This window comes from Drosophila innubila (assembly GCF_004354385.1).
Source record: "Drosophila innubila isolate TH190305 chromosome 2L unlocalized genomic scaffold, UK_Dinn_1.0 4_B_2L, whole genome shotgun sequence".
NCBI classification, from domain to species: Eukaryota; Metazoa; Arthropoda; class Insecta; order Diptera; family Drosophilidae; genus Drosophila; species Drosophila innubila.
In genome coordinates, this window is record NW_022995372.1 from 28,137,168 (window position 1) to 28,164,353 (window position 27,186).

Genomic DNA, 27,186 nt, shown 5'->3' on the forward strand with positions numbered 1-27,186 from the left:
ATTACAAATGATATATTTTGGCGTTTTTATTTTGAGACTGTGCATAAAATATATGATCTAAACGCCTATTAGAGTGCACTTCTACGACAAACGTGCAAAACTTTGCCCCGCTTTTCTGCTCTTTCATTTTTTCATTCTTCGGCTTTACTCTACAAAAAAATGTATAAATTGTGACTTTACGTGCAACTTGATACTTGTATGTTATTCATCAGAATACGGGGGAAAATATTAATAGTAGAATCTATTTCATAACGTTAAGTTCCAGAATCAGGTTGAATTTTCATTTCAAAGTATTCATTTAATTTCATTGTGCGAATCCTTATCATTAGTAAAGTTCATAATATTTGGTTTTCTAAATTAAAATAGAATTTTACTTAACTTTGTATTTACAAGTTTTCTAGTTTTGTGTTCCTAATTCTTCTTGATTTTTCTTATTATTTGTTGAAATTATTTTAGGGAAACTGTAAATTAGACACGGATGGAATAATATATACAGAGATTAAATCAAAGTGCATATATTTAGAGACAATGCGTACCCTACTAAAATTACAAGAAAAAATTGCTTAGCGAAAAGTGGACCCAAAACTTTCCTATGGAAAGGTTTGGGCAATACCTAGGTGTGTGAACGGCAGTGTACAGGCAATTCGTGTATTATTCGATTTCTTTCTTAATTCCATAAATATTTGATATGGCGAACTGGGGCTGTCAATGGGGCTGCTGGGATCGGGAATGGGTAGGGGGAGCAGGAGCAGGAGAGAGTGGGTGGATTGGGTACGGGCCCAGGACGTCGCATTGTTGTGCGTAGAAATACCTAAGCTATGCGGCGTACCGAACCGGGCATAATCAAAATACAATTGTGCGAGGATGTGCCTGTGTATTGGTGTAAGTGTGTGTGTGTGACTGTTTATAAGTGTTGTAACGCGTGCACGTTTATTTGTTCTCTTTATTTTATTTTTTATACTTTAGCCTGCCATTTGTTTGGCAGCAAACTTTACCTGTGCCATGCTGACGCTTTCTGCGCTCTGCGCTCTCAGCTCTCAGTTGCGCTGCGAATGTTTGCCATAAACTGGAAAGTGCGAGAGCGTTTACAAGAGAGTAGTATAAGAGAATGTTTTGGAGTAGCTTCTATTTCGATAGAGGAAAATAATAAAGCCTGCATAATGAAAGAATAATAAATTAAATAAATATAAATTAAAACAACATGGCGCAACGAAACAGTGCAAGAGTGAGTGCGTTGAAATAACTCAGCTCTTCTGCGAGAGCAAAGACTGGAAAGAGTCGCTTGCTGTTCGTGTGCTCGTCGGTCTATTCGGTTTCCATTGGCTTCGTGGCTGTGGCCCCAGACTCGGGACTGGTCGCTGGCACAGGACCCAAAACGTTTTCGTGCGCTGCGCTGACAACATCCTCGCAGGACCAAAAAGCGGACGGTGCGTTGTCTTAATCTATATGTTTGAGCATGTGTGTGTGTGTGTGTGTGCAGAAACTTTTAATCGTGGGCTTGTCTGTGACTGTGTGAGGTGTTGAAAATTGATTGCACTTTAAAAAGCCACAGGATATAGAACAAATCGCGAAAGAAATGATAAAACCAAAATTAGAAATCAAAGCGCTAAGCACAAATTGCAAAATCAAATTGAAAAGTGTTCTAGAAAATTTAATACAACCCAAATTTTTATATAATCAAGCAATAAAAATGGCAGAACGCTGTGTGTGTGTGTGTGTGTGTGTGTGTGTGTTGTGTGTTGTGTGCGAGTGTGTAAGTGTGAGTGCAGAAATGTTAATGCTATTGTATCAAATATGTACGAATGTGTGACCTGTGTGAGAGTGTGTGTGCACGTGTGTGTTATGTGAGGTGCGTGCATTCTCGTGCCTTCAGGCCTTTATAAAGAGGTCAAAACGTTGTTTCGTTTTTTTTTACGTTCTGCAGTGTGCAAGTTGTTCGTTGTTGGTGTTGATTGGCCAAGACAGAAAATTTAATAGGGCACAAAAGTAGTCATTTTTTTTGGCACCGCCCCTTTAAAGTCAGTCCTATGTGTAGCGGGTTAATGATATAATTATTCGAAAAGTTAAGGTACTATTTCTAAATGGGTATTAAATCAATTGCATTTATTGTAGTATACTTTTAGGTTAGGTTAATGTTAATCAAAAATAAAGTGTTAATAAAGGGGTATCTTAAAATCCAAGCGCTTAAAGCCAGTACACAAAATGTTATTAAAAGTCTTAAATAAATAAAGATAAATATAGATTTGAAAAATGAACAAAAAACTTTAAAATCACTGCTATATTTGGCAATTTTATTTGTTTATTTATTTTCTACAAATATGTTTTATTTGGTTTAATAACACAAAAAAATCAAGTTTACTTTAAGCTAGTCAGCTTTATTATCTAGAGGATATTTTTATATGGTCTTAATTGACATTAAGAATATTAATCAATTTAATGTGTAATTATGTAAATGCTCTTAGAGAAGAGTCCCAAAATGTTACGCATTCACAAGAGAATTTCATGCAGCTCAGGACAATCAAATACCATAATTAATAATAATGCCCAACGAGTCCAAATTTTGGCTAAAGTTTAGCCTATGTCTAAAAATACTAGCAAAAAAGGTAGCAGAAAAAAGTGCGAGTATCATACGCACACACAAACAAAACACACGAACGCATACGGTGTTTAATACAACCCACAATTTTGCACACAGCAAAAAAATTGAAAAGTGAGGTGGGGAGGTGTGTGGAGGTGTGTTGTGTAGCGGCAGCTAATGTATTGTATCAAATATGTACGTGAATGTGTGACTCTGTGTGAGCTAGTGTGTGTACGTGTGTGTGTGTTTATGTGAGTGTGCGTGCATTCTCGTGCCTTCAGGCCTTTTATAAAGAGGTCAAAACGTTGCTTTCGTTTTTTTACGTTCTGCAGTGTGCAAAGTTGTTCGTTGTTGGTGTTGGCTGGCCAAGACAGAAAATTTAATAGGCAGCCAAAAATTCGTAGTCATTTTTTTTTGGCACCGCCCCTTTTAAAGTCAGTCCTATGTGTAGCGGGTTAATGATATAATTATTCGAAAAGTTAAGGTACTATTTCTAAATGGGTATTAAATCAATTGCATTTATTGTAGTATACTTTTAGGTGCTAGGGTTAATGTTAATCAAAAATAAAGTGTTAATAAAGGGGTATCTTAAAATCCAAGCGCTTAAAGCCAGTACACAAATGTTATTAAAAGTCTTAAATAAATAAAGATAAATATAGATTTGAAAAATGAACAAAAAAACTTTTAAAATCACTGCTATATTTGGCAATTTTATTTGTTTATTTATTTTCTACAAATATGTTTTATTTGGTTTAATAACACAAAAAAAATCAAGTTTACTTTAAGCTAGTCAGCTTTAGCTTATCTAGAGGATATTTTTATATGGTCTTAATTGACATTAAGAATATTAATCAATTTAATGTGTAATTATGTAAATGCTCTTAGAGAAGAGTCCCAAAAATGTTACGCAATTCACAAGAGAATTTCATGCAGCTCAGGACAATCAAATACCATAATTAATAATAATGCCCAACGAGTCCAAATTCTTGGCTAAAGCTTAGCCTATGTCTAAAAATACTAGCAAAAAAGGTAGCAGAAAAAAGTGCGAGTATCATACGCACACACAAACAAACACACGCATACGAACGAGCGAACGCACACACACACACACCAGTAAATTGAAAAGTGGGTGGGGATAGGACATTAGCGGCAGCTACTCAAAGCATAACAATGAACGTAACCGCACATAGAGCCCAGAGACAGCAATATACGTGTATAGCCACAAGCAGCTACATAAAAAATGAGGAGTGAGGAGAGTGAGTGAGAGCGGGAAGGAAAGAAAGAGCACGAACAAATGGGGAGTGGGTGTGGAGGAATGACTGTTACCTACTAAACTAAATGAAAGTAAAAATTGTAAGCGTAAGCTGAAACAACAAACACAACAGAAGCAGCAGCAGCAGCAGCAGAAAACGAAAGCAATAACAGAAAACGTGAGCAGCGATAAGAACGCTAAGATAAGCAGCAGAGCGTAAGCATGGAAATAATAAAGCGAAGCAAAGGGAGAGTACGAGAGCGTAAGCGAGCGAGAGAGAGAGAGAGAGAGAGCCTGTTAAAATTAGATGTAGTGCGTGAATGCTTCAAGAGAGTAAAAAGTGATCTATTAGATAAATTTTACTACTCTTTTTACGTCTCTGTCTAATGTTTGACCAAATCTAATTGTTTACTTTGTTGTTTTTTTCTATATTTCTCTTCACAGATTTAACAGCTCGTGCAAGTAATATTCCAAATACGAAAATGTAAACAAATGTAGCGCACGCGCAGCAGCAGCTACTACTAAAACAATAATAACAATAACACCAATAGTAACTACTTAATAATAAAAAAAGAGTATTCTCTCTGCCATAAACTGGATGTGACTGCCTTCCAGCTGGGGACCGACCACAAAGCTGCTCGTCGTGTTCCTTCCCTTCCAGTGGGCCTGCAGCACTCGGCAGTCACAAGTCACAGGAGTGACAACGTCAGCAGTTGTGTCCTGCTAGTCGTGCTGTCCAGGCGCTGCTGCTGGTCCTTGTACTCTCTTCGCTCTACACTGGCAAACCTCAGGGAAATTTTCCAAAACACACACACACACACACTCGCACACACACGCGCGCGCACAAATACATACGCACACAGAATCACATACGAAACGCGTTGCGTTGCCAAAAAAAATAGTCAAAAGTATATACCTTCAAATGGCCTGGCCAGGAGCCGTTACCAATTTCGAGCACAACGTGTACGAAGTGGAAATGCTGCGACAAGCGTCAACGTCAACGTTAGCGTCAACGTCAGCAGCAGCAGAAGCAGCAACGGCAACAACAGCAACAACACAACGTTGCTTTTTTAGTGTGGTGTTGTGTTAATTGTTATTTATGTATAGTAGTATATATAAATTAAGTGTGATATTGCAACAACAATGAGCAAAAGTTGTGCAAATGCAGAAGCTTAGCAGCAAAAAATAATAAGAGAGAAAGGGAGAGGAAGAGAAAGAGAGAACGAGAGCGAGCGTGTGGAGTAAGAGAACTTTAAACGGCGCAACGGAGTCAAAACACAAACAACGACAACAAACGGTTTAGCAACAACAGCAGTTGCAACAACAACAACAACAACAACAGCAAACAGCGACTGTGACAACAAAAATATAACAACAACCACATTTAACGGGTCCAATGTTGCAGCAAACAACATGCAGCAAACAACAATGGCGGCAACAACAACAACAACTAGAGCAAGAACAGCAGCAACTGCAACAGCAGCAACAACAACAACAACAGCAAGAGCTACAACAAACAGCTAAAGCTCATAGCTACAGCTATAGCAATATTAGTAATAGCAACAACAGCAGCAGCAGCATAAGCGTTAGCAACATTCGCTTTAGCAACATGTTGGCAGCCGGACATGCAGTCAGTAACAATACAACAACAACGATAGATTTCAATAGTCGCAGGAGACGCGGACGTCTACGAAGCGCCCTCAAATGTTGCCACTTAGTGCCAGCAGCAGATACAAATGTTGCTTATACACCACAACAAAAACAACAACAACAACAACAACAACAACTAAATCTACAACTACAACAACAACAAGAAACCAAACACCATGCAAAGCTTTTGTTATCAATAATGTGCGCGTACATTGTCGATTGTGTAAATATTTTAAAACGCTTAGTATTATTAACAATAAATGGTTCACCAACAACAACAACATCTACCAGAAAAAACCAAAACGACTGCAGCAAACAGCAAATAAAAAGCAACAAAGCCCACAAAATAATAAGTGGGCGTGGCCAGGCATTTAATTGCATACTAATGTTGCTGCTGCTCTGCCTGCTCCCTTTGCTGGGTAGTGTCCAGGGCCATAAGCCCAAAACTGCCCAACAGCACAAACAACAACAACAACATCAGCCGGCGCAAAATAACGATGTGACAGTTAATAACATGGGAGGCGTGGCCGATGTGCCGCCAACTTATCAAGTAAAATCATCGCAAACATCGAACGAGGACGAAGCCGAACTTCTGTATCCCTACCAATCCGGGGAGCAAATGTTTGGCCAGGAGGAGGAAGAGGGAGGCCAACTAAATACGATGCATGGCGCCGGTGAAAGCGGATGGGGAAGCGGAGCCGGCGTGCCCAATGATGGGGATAATGTGGCCAATCAACATCGTACCAATGGTAAGTGCATATTTTTATCAGCTTTACTTTTTGAGTTGATTGTGACGCACACCAACACCAACACACACACACACGCACACACATGCAGGCAGAACACACTGTGCGTATGCGTGATCTCGTCCTTTGCCTGAGCTATGACTAATTTGTATTTAAATGAGGCAGTAAAGTAAGTAAGGATAAGGGACACGGGGTAAAGGATAAAGGAGTGAGTTGGTGTTGTAGACAAGTGATTTGTTTGACAGTCAATGTACAATTGAAGTGCAGATGAGAAAGATGACATTAAACTCTCTTGCCCAGCATTCTCAGATTCAATTTGAATTGAAGAGCGTCGCGTAGTTGGCAAGAAAATTCGATACAATGTTTTATAATTTAAATTATTCCATCAAGTTGCAAAAACGAGGTTCAAACTCTCATTATTTTACTTATTTCAACTGTTCTACAATTAATTAAGTTTATAAAAGAAATAAAAAGGTCAGAGATTTAAGAAATTTCAGGCATAATTGCGGAGACATCAAATTAATTTAAAATGTATTTTATAGCATTTTTGTAAATTTAACTATACATATAATAAAATTAGAAAGCAAAAGTATTGGGTTATGGAACTTTGAAATTAACTTTTCTGTGCATTTGGGTTGCTAGAGATGTGTGTAGGACAAAAAGTAAAAATTGCTTTTGAACTGATTCAATTAGATTCTGGTTTATTTAATACTGCGGGCACCAAATGCATGAACGGTATTCCAGCATGGGATGAGCTAAAGGGACGTAAGAATCATTAAATTCTTTCGACCAACGCGTTTCCTTTCAGAGCGAATTGTGTTTGTTTGGTTGACACAGTAAAAAAGTGTCAATATAAAAAATGTTAGAAGACATATTTAGCATTTGTGTTTAGTTGTGCAATTCTGCAATGTGTTGCTCGCGTGTATTTTTAGCTTAAAGGCCTGACTCCAGCAGGCTCGGAAATAAAAATTCCAGCAGTTTATTTTTATGACGTTTGACAGGAATTTCCAGGCCTGCTGGAGACAGGCCTTAATACTAACAAATTTGTTCAAGTTCTTTGGGTTGTTACTTTCGCATAGTGAAAGTTATAGATATAGTTTAGTTGAAAGGTGATTAACCAAACCGTCTAAAGTCAGATGTAATTTAAGATGTTTGTCCGTTTTTGCCCCTTTTCTTAACAAATGAAATTTTAAGTGTTTAGTTTTATATTTAGAGTTAATAAAAAAGATGAAGATAAGATCAAAATAAAAAACAAAAAAAATCTTAATATCCACTTTAGTCTAACTAATTTTCATGCTAAATTTCAAGCCTGTAGCTTTATATTTAAATTTTTTGTAATTAAAAAAAGGGAGCGCCATGAAGGCGTGGTCCAATTTAAAAAAATACATATTGAAATTCTACATTAGTCTAACTAAGCTCCATGCCAAATTTCAAGTCTCTAGATTTACATTTACAAAATATCGGACTTTTTCCCATAGTTCAACGTTTAATGAAACCAAGTACTCCCTTGGCGTCATTAACTATAGTGGAGATGCGCAAATTAAAGCATAATTTGCAATCAAATAAAACTCCAAGATCCTTTACAGGTATTAAACGTTACAAAGGGGTATTGTCAATCGTATAAGAATACAGGGCAAAGATTTTGTTATCCGCATATTGTCTGAATTTAACAATAACATCCTGAATACATACTTTAAAAATACATGCTAAAATTAAGAGCTTTAAACTTTAATTTAACAATGGTTTGTTATTTCTAAAATTGTAAAATTGTAAAATTCATTTAAGTTCCTCCAAATTGAGGTATTAATTGTTAACTTTTATGAAAGAAAAATCATAAATTGACTTGACCAATTGATCATCATAAGTGGTTCAAATTAATTTGAAGTTTGCTAAATAAACGGTGTGCTAATGCTGATGTGACAAGAATCGTTAAAAAATCGATGTCATTGTATGCTTTTCAAGTTCACTGTCCAATTTGGATTTAGTGTTTAAGCCTTTTTATTAATTCGAATCCTCAGAAACAATAAAAAGTGCCTCAAATCTCAATTTTAGTTGCAAAATAATGGGGTCGATTGATTCTAAAAAAAATTCGAAATGTAGCAGTTTCCGGTATGTTTTTGCTATCATCTGCAGCCACGTATTAAAATTGTTTTCGCAATTTTCGTTGTGTGATTAATTTAATTTCAGGCTCAACCCCTCAATTTTTTTCCAAGTTCAAACTCTTTTTGAAATATTTCAAAATTTTATATTTTCGGCGCCCCTAATATGTTAGCGCCCGGGGCGAAATTCCCTCCATTTAACAATAAAAGAATTGGTAAATCATAGGGTATTAACATAAAATATATTACTTAATTGAACAAAAGAGTATATTCCAAAATAATATTCATTAAATAAGTTCATTTAAAATTATTTTTAGCTTACCAGATATTCAATTATTTGCAAAAATAGATCAAAAGACAACTTCAAAAGTTGTCAGAGTACACGGTATTTTATGTAATTTTGCCAAAAATTTCCCTGGAATAAACAGTCACCTTTAATCAGAACTCATTTGAACAGGGTGTACACGTGATGCCATAAATATGCTTATAAATAACGTACACGTATTAATTGCAAGCACAATTATTTGATGACAATAAAAAAACTGCCAACATTCACATATGTTGATATATAATCGAAAACAAGTATGTATGTTTATCAACTGCATTTGTGCATTTTCATATTACAGTAAAGTCAAGTTGGAAAACCTTTTTTCACCTTTGGGCTCATTGTATGTTATGTAGGTGCCACAAGCACACACATATTTTGGCCAACAACAATTAAACCTCAAACGTAGCATTGTGTTTGCCTAGGCGTGCGGACCCTGGAGCCATTCCTCATTTTAATGACTCAACTGAGCTGTCTCCCTGGCATGTCGCCGTTCCTTCCTCTACCCTTTCTCGTCACACACTCCCACTACTACTGTCTGTCCCCTCTTTCTATCTGTCTGATGCACACACACGCGCCAAAGTGGCTGAAAAAAAAAATGGGAAAACAGGCAGCAGTTAAATAGAATGGCTGAGTGTTTACTCGACTTTTTAATCACCCTGTAGTTATTAATTAGACACATGAGAAATGTAGCAAGGCTTTAAAAAGAAGAAGGTGCTATTTAATAGTTCGACCTATAGAATAAGATTTGGATTCGGTTCATTATTTGGTTTTATTCAGAATTATTATTTTTTTAAGTTTTGATTCCATTTTTTCTGATTTTATTAAGTGTATGTGTAAAATGTAACATACTGAAAATTCGACAAATAGTAAAAGTATGTGGATTTTATTAAGTTTTAAGCTCTTTTTAAATCGATTCATGTATGTCACTTTCATAAGATTTCCTATTAATAGTCAGCTTTGAGCGCGTTCCGAATTTATTGTCCAAGTATTATTGCTATTAAAAAATGTATGTGGATATTTTGTGCATATATTCTCATACTCTTTTAATTGCGATTCTATAATAATTTTTTTTTGTCACATTTTGATTCAAAATATTTTAATTCCAAGTTTTTTCGAGCTCTAAACTAATAAGTAATTTACAAGTCAAGCCTAAAGTCCATCTTCATCAGTCCTATTGATTTAACTGGAGCTTTACTATTGAATAAAATCTATACGTAAATAAATATATTGTTGCTCCTGTTGAGTAATTCCAATTGGTTCTCGCTTTTATTGAATCATGTTCCCAATGAAATCCCTACAAATTTTGTGTTAAATTAAATTTAACTAAAAAAGATGTTGTTATAATTTCCATACTTATCATAGCATAATTGCATATTCATACTTTAATTAAACTATAAAGTAAAATGAATGTCATGCAAATGTTTGTCAGCCCTGCCTTGCTGACCAAGTAAATATGCCCAAAGTCACTCCATTCTGACCTCATGCAGGGACAGGGTGCAGAAAAAACAATAATAACAACAACTACAACAACAGCTACAACAACAACAACGAAGGCAACAACAAGGGCAGTAGTTAAAAAGAAAAATTCTGTTGTGTGCTTTAGGGCGCAAATTGCAGTTGAGCTGCAACCGCAAAGCAACAACAACAGCAATGACTAGTTGTAGTCTGTAAATCAAGCTTTAAAATTAACGCAGATTGCCGGAACAAGCGACGCTATGAGCAATTAACATGAAACCAGAGCAGAACCTGAACCAGTACCAGAACAACTGCAGCGGCAGCGACGGCGACGGCGACTGAGACAGCGAATGAGACAGCGGCAGCAGAAATGTTCAAAAAGGACTAACAAAACGTGAACATAACTCAAATTACACCGAGAAGAAGAGAACGAGGGGTAGACAGAGGGAGAGCTCATATAGGTGCATATGTACATAAGTATGTATGTGTGTGTGTGTGGATATATATAGAAATAAATGTGCATTGCACACTGGTCCCGATGAATATGTATTATTAGTGGATTTTTTTTATTTGAAGGGAGAAACCAAATTTGATTTTTACATTGATCGTGTATATTATTATGTTATTTTATTCATGACTGTTCTCCTTTAGATTGATAGGGTGAAAATCAAACCTAGTTTTTAGACCCGTTACTTCAAAAATAGGTAAAAGGGTATATTGTGTTCGTTGGAGTGTGTATAACAGGGAGAAGAAGGCATTTTTGGTAATTAACGTTGTTATCCTACTTATTCGCATTAAGATCGGCTAAAAACTAAGTCGTATAATAGCTATAATTAAAAAAAGAAAAATACAAGTTCCTAAAAGTATGTAAGGGGTATTCCTACTTGTTCGAACTGATACAGTTCTATTTGTGGCAAGCCGGCGTCTCTAGCCATAGAGCAATCAAAAACCGTCAGTTTACATATGAATACAAAAATTAATAAAATAAATAATACTTTTTTTCTGATTAAAAAATAAAAATAATCACAGCCGAAACTGCACAAATTTAAACAGGTGCATGTAAAATGGTTAGGGTATTTATTGTCAGGAAAAAATCATTTTCTTCATGATGTACCCAAAAAATTAAATTGAATTTCTGCCAAAAGAATTAGGATTTGGGACCAGTGTGCATTGGTCTGTTCGTAACGACCTTTGTTGCAAATGTGGCTTGTCTCACTATCCATTTGGGTGTGTGTGTGTCTGTATGCTTTTGCCTTGCTTTTGGCTTTTCTATTTTGCCATCGACCCAAATTGCGCTCGAGCTACTATAAAAACAACAACACACACTGAAATGTTTTTATAGTATAGCAAGCATGCTTATGTGCGTACGTTCGTGTGTATGCATGTGTGTGTGTGTGTGTGTGTGTGTGTGTGTGTGGAAGGCGTACGCTAACGTGACTGTTAACGACGCTTGTCGTGGGTGGCGAAAAACGAAGAAGAAGCAGGGGCGTAGCCCAAACCCAAAAGACCTCGACCCAAACGACAGGCGGTCAAAAACAAAAAAAAATTCAACAAAAACAACTAAGTACAAGTATTTAAAAGGCGTGTAAAAAGAAGCAGAAGATGAGGGTAAAAAGGAAAGAAAAAAACACATAAAAAATAATAATGATTGAGCTGCTAATGTGGAAAAGCGAGAGGAAAAGCCAACAGTCGGAGCACAAAATTTAAATCGATAAATCAAAATGCCAACAACAATGGCAAAAGGCTCGCAAGGACGTGTGACTTGCATGCTAAAAGCCACGCCACGGCACCGTAATACAACTGTGTGTGTGTGTGTATGGCTTTCTATGTTTGTTAATGTGTCTGTGTGTGTATTGGTGTGTGTGCTTTTGGCATCAACTTTTGTGGGTGGCAGGAAGTCGCTCTGCGGCTCGGAGGACAAATGACAACATTTGGCCGACTTTTAATTATTGACATTCCCCAGTTTTGTGTTTGGTTGGGCCACTAATTGCCAGTGTGACCGTGCTGTATTAGTTGACCCAGTGTTAAATATTATGGGAATACGTGCTTTAATTTGCTATTAACTGAAATTCTGTTAATAAATTAAACTTGTGATTTGAGTTAATGGGTTATTCCAAATCTTAAAGAGAATTGTGAATTATTTTAGTCAATGCTTAAGCCATACAAATGCTGATTCATAATTTTTTTCTTCCTTCTATCTCTTGATGGGGTTCATCGCACCTGTGATTCATTCTAAAACTGGTTAACGTATCTGTTTTCAATTACGTGTATCAGAAACGTAATGCAAATAATTAATTTTGTGCAATAAATAATAGCTACTATTTAATCATAAAATCAAGTTGACAGCTTAATTTGTTGAGCAAATTGAATTTATTTTAGTAAACTTAATTTCATGCATTAATAATGAATTGCATACCTGAGTTACAACTGGATCAATTTGTTTGCCATGCATTTAAAATAAATTATTTGCCCTTTGGTAGATAAATTGGGTTAAATCTGAATTAAAGTGTGCAATGTAAATTCTACGAATTACGAACACACATCAAATGGAATGAAAAATTAAAATATTTACTAGACTGCGACAAAATCAAAGTAAAAGACTTTTTGCAGCTACATAAAATAATATTGCAATTTAATCACTGATACATTTAACTCAAAATTTTAATTTTGTAATTAATCAATTTAAATTTAAACACTTATAAAAAAGGAATATTTAAATATTTACTGCATTTTTTAACTATTAATATTTAATGTAATGCTACTGGAATTTCTACTTGAGCATTTCTGTTTTTTTTTTGTTTTTGAAAATGTGCTTAAAATGTTCTTATTAGAGAAACTTGGAAAATGAATTGTATGCTCCATATCTAAAACTATTTCGAAAACTTTAACAGCTAACAAGGTTTTGGGGGTATGCTTTACGAAACCCTACTTAAGGTAGTAGTAAAGTTAAATATGACTGCCCAAAATAATTTGTTAAACTTTAGAGCGTCTTGGCAATTCCATCAGCAAAGTACGAGTACCATAACATTTTTGGGAGCAAAGTACTTACAATTTATGGTCGGATGGTTACAATAAGCTTCCCAGAGGAGTATTCCTTGAGGTTGATTAGCTACAATATGTGTAAATGTGTGTGTGTGAGTATTAAAACTTTGACAATAAGTTTAGGGTTTTGTTGAAATGAACCTACATCAAGCCCATAGCATCGACAGCTGGTCGTAACTGAAGCCCGTAAACTTTATGTGGCAATCTTTAAGTGGTTTGCTCACACACAGTGACACAGTTGATTCACATTTTGCTGCATTGATTCAACAGCCACTTGACAACCCTAGCGGGCCAGGGACGATGCCGTTATCCAATTCCCACTCCCCTTGGCCCACCAAGCTGTCAATTTGCATGTGCATTGCACGTTTCGTACAATTCGTTCATGCTATCGTTTCTCATTCCAATTCGTTTCATTTCGTTCATCGTTCCCATTCCACATCGTACTCGTTCTGAATTCAACTTTTGGTGGCCGCTAATCGATTCGCGAACTACCTTGAAACTTGTGCCGTGCCAAAGCGCGCTGTCTCTCTGATAAATTAGCAGCTGCTTCAAAGCGTGAAACCATGCGACCACTATCGACACACACACACACATTGAGAGCACCTTTCAAAAAAAAAACACACACACTTACCCTCATACTCATACTTAGAGCTCGCTTAGCTTCCGCTTTGTAGGGCGAGGTAGACCCCATAATGAACTTCCGGCCATGGCGAACGACGTGCTCGGTCCGTGTAATTTTGTGCGTTTGTTCAGCCGTGATTTATGCACATTGATGACGTCGCACAGAAAGCGAATGAGCAAACAAGCAAAAAGGGCGAGATAACAGATTTTTCTTTAATTTTTCGCTTACTTTTGATATTCTTATCGAGCTGCGTTTAATTACGCAAAATCTTAGCCCATTGTGCTCCCCTTACTGTCGAACTTTCGAATACGAATAAGAAAAGAAAGTAACAAAATCAAATTTTCCGTAGTACACCATACACCTCGCATCTCTACAGACTTTTGGAGTTCTTTAAATGTAACATTTTACAATTTCAAATTTTAAAAAATTTTATTAATTCAAAATATTTTTTTTTTTTTTTCTTTTAAAAGATTTGGTTCCAGAAACACCATGTTTTGGGTAGCTCTTAGAGATGCAAAGAACATTTTTAATTGTTCATATTAACAATATAACCTCGTAGTCTTCGGGTCTTTTTCGCAAACTTATGAAAATTCTGAATTTATGGGAGACTATCCTTTGCGCGCACTCAACATAATCTTTAAGACATAGTCTTTAAAACAAATTAATTATACAGGCAGGTTTTACAAATTTTTACAACTCAAATTCAATTTATTTTTATATTGAATTAAAAGGGAATTCTTAAATTGATTTTTTTAGTACCAAATATATCAATACCTAACTGTATTGTAAATAAATAATTAAAACGAATTTATGACTTCCGACTTTTTGTATCTGAAATATCAATAACGAAAAACGAAAGTTCTAACATTTCTGTATGTTTTATATTCTTTCACGAACAGTCCCATAGCTGGAATTTATACTCAATACCTTTCCCCTGACCTAAATTGGTATCCCTATATAATATATCTGCCATAGAAACGGTTTTAGTACGAACTAGTCGGAAAAGCTATAGTCGAGATCCCGACTATAGGATACCCGTTACCTATTTCAATATAAACATATATAGTACTTTTATGAAATTACTTGTATTAATTTCAAATTATTAAATCGCCATAACTGCCGTTCTAATTGTCCGATTTTGATGCGATTCAGTGAGATAATAGATAAAAATTATAGGTAACTTTAATTACCATAAAAAACGTATTATTTTAAAAACTGTGAGTGTGGTGGTCTTTCGCGATTTGCGGAATCGGAGGGGGACATGGCTTAAGTTTGAATCAAACTTGATCTGCATTGGATATATCAATATATCTGTGTGTCAAATTTGCGATTTGCGGAGGCGGAAGGGGGCGTGACCAAAATTTAAAACAAACTTGACCTGCTCCAACGCCATTGGGATCTGCGTGTGAAAGTTTGGTAACTTTCTATTTGATAGTCTCTCAGATTTAGGCGCTCAATCGGACGGACGGACGGACAGACGGACAGATACACATGGCTATATCGACTCAGCTGTTAATGCTGATCAATAATATATGCACTTTATCGGGTCGGAGATGCCTCCTTCTCCCTGTTAAATACATTCCAACGAACACAATATACCCTTTTACTTATTTTTTAAGTAACGGGTATAAAAACTTTGTTGTTTTTGAGAAATCTCAACTTATCAGACAGAATATGCCGTATCATATAGACGCCATAGGAAGGATTAGAGAGTTAAGAATTAATATGACAATTGTTGTGTTTCTGGAGATATCTTAATCAAACTCGCAGGTTATGAATTTTCTTTTGTCTTATAAATCCTGACCAAATTTGGCTCAAATCGGTTTCCCATATCATATAGCTGCCGTTAGAACAATCGGTCAAACATCTATTTTAAGTACAGGGTAAAATAGATGTCGAGAGTGCCTGTAGAGTAACTGTAGCCGCATCTCAAAGCGAGCGAACGAGCAGGGTCGGCTCCCCTTGTTTTATCTCAAAATTGTCGAGGAAGATATGTTGATAGTCTTCCAGTTTATTGTATGGAAATTACTTGAAATATAGTAAAGATAGACTGAAATTATGAAACTTAAATAAATAAACAAAAAACTTTTAGATATATTTACCAATTATAATTTTATTTTGTATTTATTACTATTGTATTTAAGTTAACTATAATTACAAAATAGAAATTTGCTGACACTTGCAAGTCAATAAACAAATTGGTTGGCCCATAATGGGTTTGTTTTTAGGGTATTTGCGAATGAACATGTGTACATATTTATATAAGGGGTATATGTATATGGTATGCATTAGTTCCGCAGCCATTTTCATCTCACTTTGTCACGCGATTCCAGGCGCTGGAAAAACGCTCCGCCTCAAAGAAATTGCCGAGCGTTTGAGGCAGATTCTTTCGTTTTGCCTCATCGCCTTTAATGCGTGGGGGCGTGTAAATGGGCGTAGCTCCTGTAGCTTTTGCTGTTGTCGATGCGGTTGTTGGTGCTGTTGTTGTTGTGCTACTATTTTGCTTAATGCATTCGATGGCCGTTTCCTTTAACTCCTTGCGATCGGCTTGCAGATCGGCCTGTGGCATTGTGGTGACTTGTGTGCGCCATTCGTAGACGCGCGGAGGTGCCACCGTTTGCGGCAGCCTCAACTGTATGGTGGCCCGACTGATGTACAGCTCCGGGCTGCGATTACTTGCGACTGTTGCCGCTGCCATCTGAACGAATCGAGTTTCAATTTGCAACTGATTGCGAATGCGAACGCGACTCTTTTGCGGTTTTGTTCTCCTCACTGTGACTTGAGAATGACGCATATCACGTCGCAGATTGTCAGTTTATGGGTAGAGTGTGTAGGTGTGCCTTTTGAGCATGTGTGTGTGTGCTTACTCTAGAAGCTTTCTGAGCTGATGCTCTGCTCGAAGTGCATGTGTAGCTAGTCAAATTGTTGCGGCATTTGGCACTTGGCAATTGAAACTGGTTTCATTCGTTAAGTCTTGACTACCTCAGCCAGACAGACGACACGACACGCGCCCACATCTGGGCCTGCCACAAAATGTTACCAAAATAAACAGAAGAAATAAACAATAATAGCAATAAAGAATAACTTGTCTTTGCTCTCCACTATCCTCAATAAGCTATATAACATTTCTAGTTTATCTTGTCACATTCCGAATATTCCCCTTGGCATCCATGTATAAGTTTATCCATACAATTGCTATATTTATAATTCTTGTTATCTCAATAAATGTTAAGTAAATACGTCTCATTATTCACTATCTATTTTCAAATCACACACAAAGTCAACAACACTTTTTTAACATTTATACAAATTTCTGGTTTTTTATTATTACGTGACTCGTCAGTGCAGTATCTGAAATGTCTCAGATTCTCCAAGTTACAATCAAGCTTAAAAGTAAACAAATGCAAATGTCACTCTTGAAACAACAGAAGATTTGTAGCTCAAAAATACATTTACTTTAAGTAGCTTATAGAGATTTAAAAGAGTTCTGATTATTCCTATTTTTAAAAATATAGAATATAAAAATCATTTTTTTGTAATTATATACATTTTATAGGATATACATTTTTTTTAAAAACCTTAAAGTTATAATTTTTCTATTATTGTATTTTCATTAACAAATTTTCTCTTTCCACATATGTTAATAGGCAGAATTTGCATACTTAATATGTTGTTAGATTTAAAGTTCCTTTATCTGCCGATTACTTCCCTATTGAGTGTTAAGTCTTCCGTCAGTTTCACTAGCTATGTAGTTAGTCATAAATTTATTCATATTTCTAATGATTGCAATTTCTCGATGATCTGGTTTGATATTCAAAGCGTTGCCTCCAATCTAACTGTAGCTTATTCAATAAACGCCCACATGTAAACAAAACAGAATACAAATTATCTTACCTCTGAATAAATTAACTAGTCGGAAAGGCTATAGTCGAGATTCCGACCATAGGATACCCGTTACTTACTTCATTATACGTAAAAGTACTTTAAAGAAAATACTTGCTTTGCTCTGATAACTTTAATTTGCCATAACTGCCGTTCTACTTGTCCGATCTTGATGCGATTCAGTGGGATAATAGAAAATACTTATAGATAATGTTAATTACCACAAAATACCATATATCGGTAAGTGATGGAAAGTTTTTTTAAAAAAATCATTATTTAGACAAAAAAGTTTTTAATCATTCTTTATATTAATGCTAATAGATAATAATTTTGACAATAGAAAAGAATACTATTAAATAAATATATTATTTATTTCTGCATTATAATGTATACTGCTACTGCTAGAGTAATTACTGATGGAAAGGGTATCAGCAACATGTTTCTTGTCATACAGGTTTTAATACTCCACAGTACTTTCAACTTAAAGCTTATCATTATAATATACATATATAATAAAAAGTGTGACTTACGTATTCAAATATATATTTCAGGGTATTAGCAGCATGTGCTGGCATAGCCATATGATAAAGGGTGTTTCCAAAAGCTTATATTAATAAAAATCTATTGACCATGACGCATCTCATTTGCATTTGATATTTAAATTATTAAATGCTTAACTATTACAGGGTATCAACAGCTTGTGCAGCAATCGTCATTCAATAAGCATTTGGCAAGTGATTCATTTGTAACATTGATTTATAGCTCACGTTCCCGTGCTGAGTTTATAAAACCCTTGTTTTGTTTTTGGTTTTTTTTTTATTTGTGGAGGTATGCGGTAAGCAAGCCAATGGGGAGGGGGGAAGGCGAGGGCGGAGGTGGGGGTGCAGCTTGTGAAAGGTGGGTTAAACAGTTGTGTGGGTGTGGGTCGCCTGTTAACTGCATGCAAATTGAGCGAATGAGACGCTCGTTTCGCCCCGTTTCTCTTTTTGTAGCTCAAAACCGGTTCTCAAATAGTCGAGAGTAATGTTCTGGGTTGACCGATACCCAACCATAAAATGTGAGTCAACAGCTACAAACGAATCCACTTAATTATAGACTAAGTACAAAAGTATAATTACGCACAAATGATGCCGCAACATAATCGCCTTTGTGATAAGAATTTCTTAAGCAAACAATAAAGAGTTATAAAAATAAAAAATAAAAACAACAACAAAAACATTTGCATTGTTTAATGACAAATCAAACACAATACGAATAACTACAACTTAGACAGAATAATGACATGAATCAGTCAAGAGAATCAAGTGGAGAGTCAGTTGTTTGTGCCGCTGGCGATTAAAAGCGCGTCAATTATTTACTTGGCACACGCGCCAAAATGATTGCTCATACAACAACAAAATAAACACATTGAAAAATGAATGTTAAACATTTACATTTGCCAATTGGAGTTGCAGTTGCAGTTGCAATCTGTTAATTGTTGCAAAATGTGCTGCATAATTTAAGGTTAATTGCCATGTGGAAATCGCTCAAAAGGTGCCGCCTGCCAGGCGTTTTTCCAGCGATTTGCGCGCGTTTTTACCCTCTGTATCATCAACCAGCAAAAGGTCGAGCTATTTAATTGAGGATGTGTAATTGGGGAGTTGATATCGAGTATGAGTGTAAGTGTGAGTATTAGTATGAATGTTTAACATTAACTACAGTACTTATGCCACTCAAAAGAGCCGCTTGTAAGTGTCTTGGGAGCGTTTATCCAACTAAAGGTCAGGCTTCCTCATTTAATACTATCTATTTGACTCGTGTTGGCATCGAGTGTTTATCTAGCATTTATTCAGAATCATAAAATCTTCTGAATACATAATATATTTATTTTTCTATATATGTTTTCTAAAAGGAACTGTTAAAAATAATAAATAAGCCAGTACTTATATAGAGTATTTTTGATTTCCCAAGCTGACTAAACCAACGAAGAATAGAATAAGCTATAAGAGTTAAGCTATATTTTATATAGCTTATGATCTAGCAGAATGTCTCCAAAGTAGACATTAATAGAGAAACGAATCAGATATTAATAAAACGAATAAAAAACGAACCTGTTCAAGTCCGAAAAGTATTTTAATCTAAATATAATCATTATTTAATGTTAAAATAAAGTCATCGACCACAATTAGACTAAGTTTTCAGTCGATTCTGAGTATAGTGAATTCATTTGAGCAAATCATTTTCACTTTATCAAGGTTGCTGACTATATTAAAGTTGACATTCAGAGGTGTTCCTGAAAATGTCTTAAGAAATTCTTGAGAGATTTGACAATATTAAATATTTATTAAATTAAAATAACACATCTTTAAATAGAATTAAAATGCAAAAAAAAAAAAATATAAAATATTAAATCTCTAACATTTTAGGAAACATTACTTTCAAATGTCTTAAAAAATTCTTGAGAGATTTGACAAAATTAAATATTTATTAAATTGAATTAAAATAATAAATAATAAATAATAAATTAAATAAAAATCCAAAAAAATATATTTTCGAAAATATTAAATCTTTAACATTTCGAACGGTTATTTTCAAAAACATTTCTCTTTAAAATCTCTAGAGATTTCTTGAACACAAAAATGTTTTTGAAACCTGAAGTAAGAGGCAGACGATTTTTTGGACTTCGAAAATATGTTCAAAAGAATTAAGTCTCTGACATCGAGTTATTCACTCTATCCCTACTCGACTCAAGTTGTGAATTAAGTTCAAATGATACATGCCAATTAAATTGCTCTTTAAAAAACCATATTCAAAGGTTACTAATAAATAAAATTTAATTTAGTTATTTGATTATACCTTTATCAAAACTATTAAATAATTAATATTTTTGATGTTCTTTTCTCATTCCAGTAACGACAACCGGCAATTCAAACACCACGAAAACGCCATTATTTCCAAAAGATCTATTCACGAAAGAACAGCTTGAGAACGGCGCTGTCGTCCTGCACATCATCGGTGTTATATATATGTTTGTGGCGCTGGCAATTGTCTGCGATGAATTCTTCGTGCCTTCCCTTGACGTAATCATTGAAAAGCTCGGCATCACTGACGATGTTGCCGGCGCTACTTTTATGGCTGCAGGAGGCAGTGCCCCGGAGCTCTTCACGAGTGTCATTGGCGTTTTCGTGTCGTTCGATGATGTTGGTATTGGTACGATTGTCGGATCGGCTGTGTTTAACATACTCTTCGTGATTGGGATGTGTGCACTATTCTCAAGAACTGTATTATCGTTGACATGGTGGCCACTATTCCGCGATTGCTCATTCTATAGCATCAGTTTGCTGGTGTTGATCTTCTTTTTTCGCGACAATCTCATATACTGGTGGGAGGCTCTCATCCTGTTTACCATCTATATTGCCTATGTGACCTTCATGAAGTGGAACGTACAGGTGGAGCATTGCGTCAAGAAGATGATTACCAAAAACAAGGTGACTCGCGTCAGAAGTACAGATCAACTTATGCCAGCAGTAAGTAGTTGGGAAGTTTTTTTGCAAACAAAATCCAATTCTTTCAAAAAGTATAATTAAAAACATTAATTAAAAGAAAACAAATGTCGTTTAAGAGAAAACAAAATTGCGAATTGTCTGCAAAAAAAAGAATTACAAAGAAAATAGAAACGATAATTCAAATCCTTTGCCAGGATATCATTTCGTTTGATTCTCAATTTAATTTACGTATGCTTCGTCTTACTTTGGCCTAATAAAACTTTTCAATGCATTTTAAAACCTGACACTAACCAGTTAACAGCTCCGCTAGTTACTATGACTAAGGGCCGCACGTGCTATTGTTGTTGTTGTCACTGTATTGCAATCGGACATGAAACTTGCATGACTAACACGAAATGCGTCTTTGGCATTGAATATAAACTGATGATGATGATGATGTTGAAGATGATGATGTTGATGAGATGACAATAATTGTCAGTCTTGAATTTCACCTGACTTTGAGTTTAACTCAATTTTTTCTTCTTCTTAAAACCAGTCCAGAGTGATTTTACATTCAAATATTTCCGAATTCCCTCAAGGTTAACCTGAGAATTACAGGTGAAATATTGAGGGAGATAATTTAATAGTTGACATCGTCGTATTATAAGAAATTTAGTTAGATCATGCTCTACTTATGAATGACTCATCGATCGATGTAATGGAGTTTGGGATTTCCAATGATCTAAAACGTTTCCGTCCCAACTGTCAACATTTAACTGTGCACTGTCAACTGGTTAGTTGTTCCATCTATCTATTGTTTTCGACTAATTCTTAACTTTATTATTTGCATTTTAAGAACTTGTCCTTATAAACTTACCTCATGTGCTAAACAATCTTAACTCTAGCTAAACATTCAGTTCTTAGTGCTCTTTCTCATTTGTTATGCGTTTACCGACTTGTTTAACCATATACTACATATGTACAAATTCAAATACATACCCAAAAAACACACCCACACACAAACACACATACAAGGAAGCCAAGACAATACAATACAACTTTGCATGCAACCAATCAAAACATTGCACACAGTTTAAACTTGAATTTGATCTAAACTTGATTATGAATCGCAGATTTTCTCTCTCACTCACGCTCACGCATGTGTCGTAGTGCTTCGAGTATTGAATAAATGTATAACTGCACAATTCTACATTGCTTATAAAATAAAATATTTAACTTACCATTTAAGTACAGTTCACACCACAAACTAAACAAAATGGCGGCAGATCGATGATATCGCATCGCGGCGAGAAATTTCAGTTGCTAATACTGATGTCATTCGAATTATTATAGAAAAAGATTATATTACGTATTGTATACTTCAGATTATTCCTTATATGTTATTTGTTCACGCTGCGATGGACATTGTGTGACTTGGTGAATAAGAAATGCAAAATTGTTTTAAATCTAAATTTTTGACCTAATTGCAAAAGGTCTCAATTGAGAAACAAATATTTAGAATAACCATTTATTAATTTTTTATTTTAAATATCAACGGTATATTCAAGAGTGTTCTTTAAATCTCTAGATATTCTGATGGTAATCGCTCCTGAAGCAAACAGAAATTTCTTTTCTTGAATATATGTAAGAAATTACATAAATCGGCGGCATTAAATGTATTGCGAATTTTAACAATTTAAAAAAACTAATTTAATTAGAATGCAGTTTTGTTTTTTTATTCAATTTAAAAATTTATTTAATAAAACGCAATAAATTTTAAATGTTATAAAATCTCTCAGTTAATATTGTGACAAAAAATTTACTTGGTATTTGAGAAACTCGAAAAACTGTTGTTATATTTCATTTGGAGTGTTAAAAGTTATGGAACATCTCGGATTATAAATATTGATTAAGAGTTGAACAGATAGTTTGAAGAATTTCGAATTTAAGCCAATAATATAATACTTAAATGGACAAATCTCATATTCTGATTATTCGGTTGGACATTCATATATATCCGCCTCAGAATCCACCTTTATGGTTGGTGGCTGTGGTGCACTTTTATTGTATGGAATAGTGGCATACACTGTGCTAATCGGTGGTCCATCCACATCTTCATCTAGTTCTAGTTCCATATTGGCCTGTTGTGCTCGAAAAAGTCGAGGGGATCGGGGTAGCCGTGGTGAATTTGGTGCACCCTTTTTCAATTCACGAGTGTTAAAGTGTAGGGTAGCCGGTGGTCCATCCACATAATCCAGAGACTCGAAATAAGATTTTGTTTCCTCTAGCTCAAACTTTAGCTTGGCTTCGGCTTCCGGCAATTTGTACCATAGTTGTAAATCGAATTTTTTTAGTCTTATGAATATGTATAAGAATATGCGATAGGTAACCAAATAACCCAAGATTACATAGACCGCATACTCTGAGTTAGCGAAGAAAAAATCAAATGGTTTTGTTTTTAATTCCTCATCCTTCATGTAAGTTAAGTAAAGTGTAGGAACTAAAAGCACCCAATAAGCGGCTATCGTACACACTTCAAGAATTTGTTTCCCAAACATATTTATTGGGATAGAAAATCACACGAAGGGCTTGACAGCAAGCAATCAACTGACTTAATAAAACAGGAAATTGCTTATATATTCCATGCATATAGTTATATGTTGCGGTTTTCTGATTATTGACTAACCGAATATATATTCTGAATATTACTCACTACCTTGCTTTTATTTATAATAAAAATTTATAATATTTATAGTAATAATAATTAAGGCTGTGATATTATATAGTAATATCGAAAGCCTACAAAGTTTTTGTTTCATAATTTATGCCATTGGACAAGATTAAAGTTCAGTTTGCAAACTATTTTCAAGCACTCCAAGGATCTGGTTCAACTTAAACCAAAAAACTATTTACTTTTCTCAATTTTTCTATTTCCATGCATTGTAAGCCTATTAAATGTATTGATGAAAGTTAGTAATATTAAAATCATAATTAAATTACTTAATTATGATGGATTATTTGTATTATTCTTTAATCGATGTCTCAAATAATGTTGCTATACATAAAAAGTCAGGCTTAAGGGGTCCATTATTTTAATGTTATGCTCATGATCCGGTTTGGATAATCAATAATTTTAAAACGAACCGTGCCAGCGAAGTTGTACAATTCTATGATTACTAAAACAAAAAAATATATATGTTAATTTATTTATTGCCAAGTACGAAATAAGTCAACTTTTAAGTATAATTAATAACAATTCTTTAAATGATTTAATACTCTTTTTTTTTGGGTTATCGCAGTCTAATTCTCTGGTTCTTCGTATGGTGGTGGCGGTGGAACGCGTCGATGACTCTGTTTCATTTGCTTTCGGTTTTTACCATGAACTGCCTCAATTGGTCTCCTATAATAATGAGGTGGAATATTTGGGGTACGTTGCATTGTTCGATGACCATCAATTTCATCACCTTCAATGTTAAGTATGTCTGACTGGGACTCTTCTTGTGTGCAATAGAACGCCCTTTCCCTTTTTATCATTTCCATATTTATATCATGATTGATCCACCTTTTCGCTATCATGTTTTGTATATATAGATACACTAGCACAGTAAGCAGATAGACCACCACGTAGCCAGCCGCCAGACAGAGTGTCAATACGCAAAAGCCTTTGACAGATTTCACAACTTCGTTTCGATCCCATTTGATCCATTCCTGGGTCACACAATAAACTATAATCGATGGTGATAATATAATCCAGTAAAATATTAATGTAAATGTCTCAACAATAGTTTTTTGTATCATTTTTTTTCCACTTCATCCGTTTGCGTGAGTTTCCTTGGCACTCACAAATTCAACTAAATGCTTCTTTTAGTCGAATCCACAATATGCGGAAGTTCTCTTTCAATTAAAAGTTAGTCACGTATGTAGCTATACAAAAACCACAATTTTTATAATTAAACGAAACAAATCATGGAAATACATACTATAAATAATGGTATATGGTAATTATTAAGATAGGAGTAATATTTCTTAAAAATTATAACTAAGAGACTTTAATAAAAGAAATTTTATAATTAGGACTCTATATATGTATTTGCTATTTTAGATATAAAGAAGATTGGACTCTAGATTTTTTATAAGTAAATATGTGAAAAGTTATTATTTACACACAAATTTAACTAGTGTTAGAAATTTGTGCCTTGGGATACGACTATTTAAAAAACGCAAAATTGTTGAAACTGGATTTAATTTTAAATTCATTTTCAGATTTAAAGAATTTGTATTTATATCGATTCATGAATATTAACTTATATACTTACTTATATTAACTGCAAATAGTAAAACGTTCGTTTTCGTTTTGTTTTTGCTTTTTGAAAACGTTCGGAATTCGGAACAGGCATGATTATTTAGGATTGAAATAATCAAAGCTTTAGCAATAATGTGAATTGCCTATATATAAATAAAATATTTATCAAATAGCGTTAAGTGAGCTTTTAATATAAGCTTTTACCATAAGAGTATTACGAGTATACTTTATTTCAGTTTGTAGTATTTCCTCAGTTACAAAACAAGTATCGTCTGACTTTTTTTCAAGATGTTTGAGAAGAAATTCTTGGAATTATTAGTTGTAATACTATATTGGCTTATAATTACACCTTATGTCTATAAGGAGTTTACAAAAAGGAAATGGCTGGATTTGGATTTTGGTGCTTTGAGAGACACAATCTGGGCAGTACTTATATTCATACTTGTAGATATAATGGTGTTTGTAACATTCTATCGAATTGTCATGTACATGTACAAGAAATTAAAAAAATATGATAAGAATGCAGTACGTAAAGTTCAAAAGGAATTTAAAGATAAAGTAGCGAAGAAAGATTTGGAGGCACGGTCTATAAGTATGCAATACTTGGATGTTCCGGATAGACCAATGAAGCGAAAAATGATTTCTAAAATCCGATCACGTTTCTAAGAAAATTATAAAAATTTTATAAAAAACTTTATGATATTCCAAAAGCATCATATTTAATTATTCCTCCAATAAATAATCCGTTATAAATAAATGTATTTTAACAAATGATTTTTTTTTTTATTTAATATAAAATGTAAAGATTAATACGCTTTTTTATAAAATAGTTGCAATATGACTAAGTTTCGTATGACCGCACCTGATTAAAACAAAGTATGGTGAAACGGAGCTTTAAAATAAATATGTAATTGCTTGCATTCAAGTGTAGAACGCCTACTAATTTAAATTAATAAAAATTAAAAACTTTAATTTAAGCAATTTTATTGGTTTAACAAATCTAGAAATTAAACTTAGATTTCGATTCGTGAGCTAAATGTAAATGTATTTTTGTAGACGCACTAAAATGATTACAATGTAGATAAGTTTTCCGTTATTGAGCAGAGTTGCTAATTCTCTTGCTTGCGAACCGAACCTAAGTCTTGCTCTATGGCTCAAACCATCGAACCGAACCCTTACCAAATTTTTGGTGGTTTGCAGCCTTGATTTTAACGAAGTATGCTTGAGTAACATTCATTAAATTTATTGACGAATGTTTATTCATTTCTTTTAATTTATTTATTTAATTATACACGACTTAATGCAGTCGGCAAAAACTAAATTAAGACCTTAATAAATTTAATTTAAGTTATAGAAAAAATTAAATAAATAATTTACAGATTAATTGATATTAAATAAAAATTAAAAAAAACTGCAAAAAAAAAACTTTAAGTCTGGAATAAAAATTTTATATTGACCTAACATTTTTTGCAAAAATTAGGCCCCGATTGTAGGAGTTCCCGTAACATACTTTTAGGAGATGTTATTTCTTAAAACATTAAAACATCTATAATGGCCGTTTTGCTTAGCCGATCTTGATGCAATTAAGTAGAACGATACATAATAATAATAGTTAACGGGAATTAACAAAATATGGTGTTATATTCTAAAACTGGTGCGTGTACTGAATTTTCGAGATTTGCGGAGGCGGAAGGGGGCAAAAATTTAAAACAAACTTTACCTAACTCAAACGCCATTAGAGTCTGTGTGCCTCTTTCTTCCTGTT

At 34.4% G+C, this 27,186-nt stretch overlaps 2 protein-coding genes across 2 annotated transcripts in view; one reads left to right on the forward strand and one right to left on the reverse strand.

Annotated features, from left to right (window-relative positions):
- Positions 1–1,337: 1,337 nt before the first annotated feature.
- LOC117782309 (sodium/potassium/calcium exchanger Nckx30C) overlaps positions 1,338–27,186 on the forward strand; it is a 46,936-nt gene continuing 21,087 nt past the window's right edge. Inside the window, exons 1-3 of the mRNA XM_034619401.1 lie at positions 1,338–1,427; positions 4,275–6,229; positions 20,544–21,160. Coding sequence (XP_034475292.1) covers positions 5,227–6,229; positions 20,544–21,160 — 1,620 coding nt within the window. The 5' untranslated portion in view covers positions 1,338–1,427; positions 4,275–5,226. The remainder of the gene's footprint in view (positions 1,428–4,274; positions 6,230–20,543; positions 21,161–27,186) is intronic.
- LOC117782311 lies at positions 15,866–16,508 on the reverse strand. The gene has a single exon (XM_034619403.1). It carries the CDS (start codon positions 16,468–16,470, stop codon positions 16,084–16,086), a length of 387 nt encoding a protein of 128 aa, XP_034475294.1. The 5' UTR covers positions 16,471–16,508; the 3' UTR covers positions 15,866–16,083.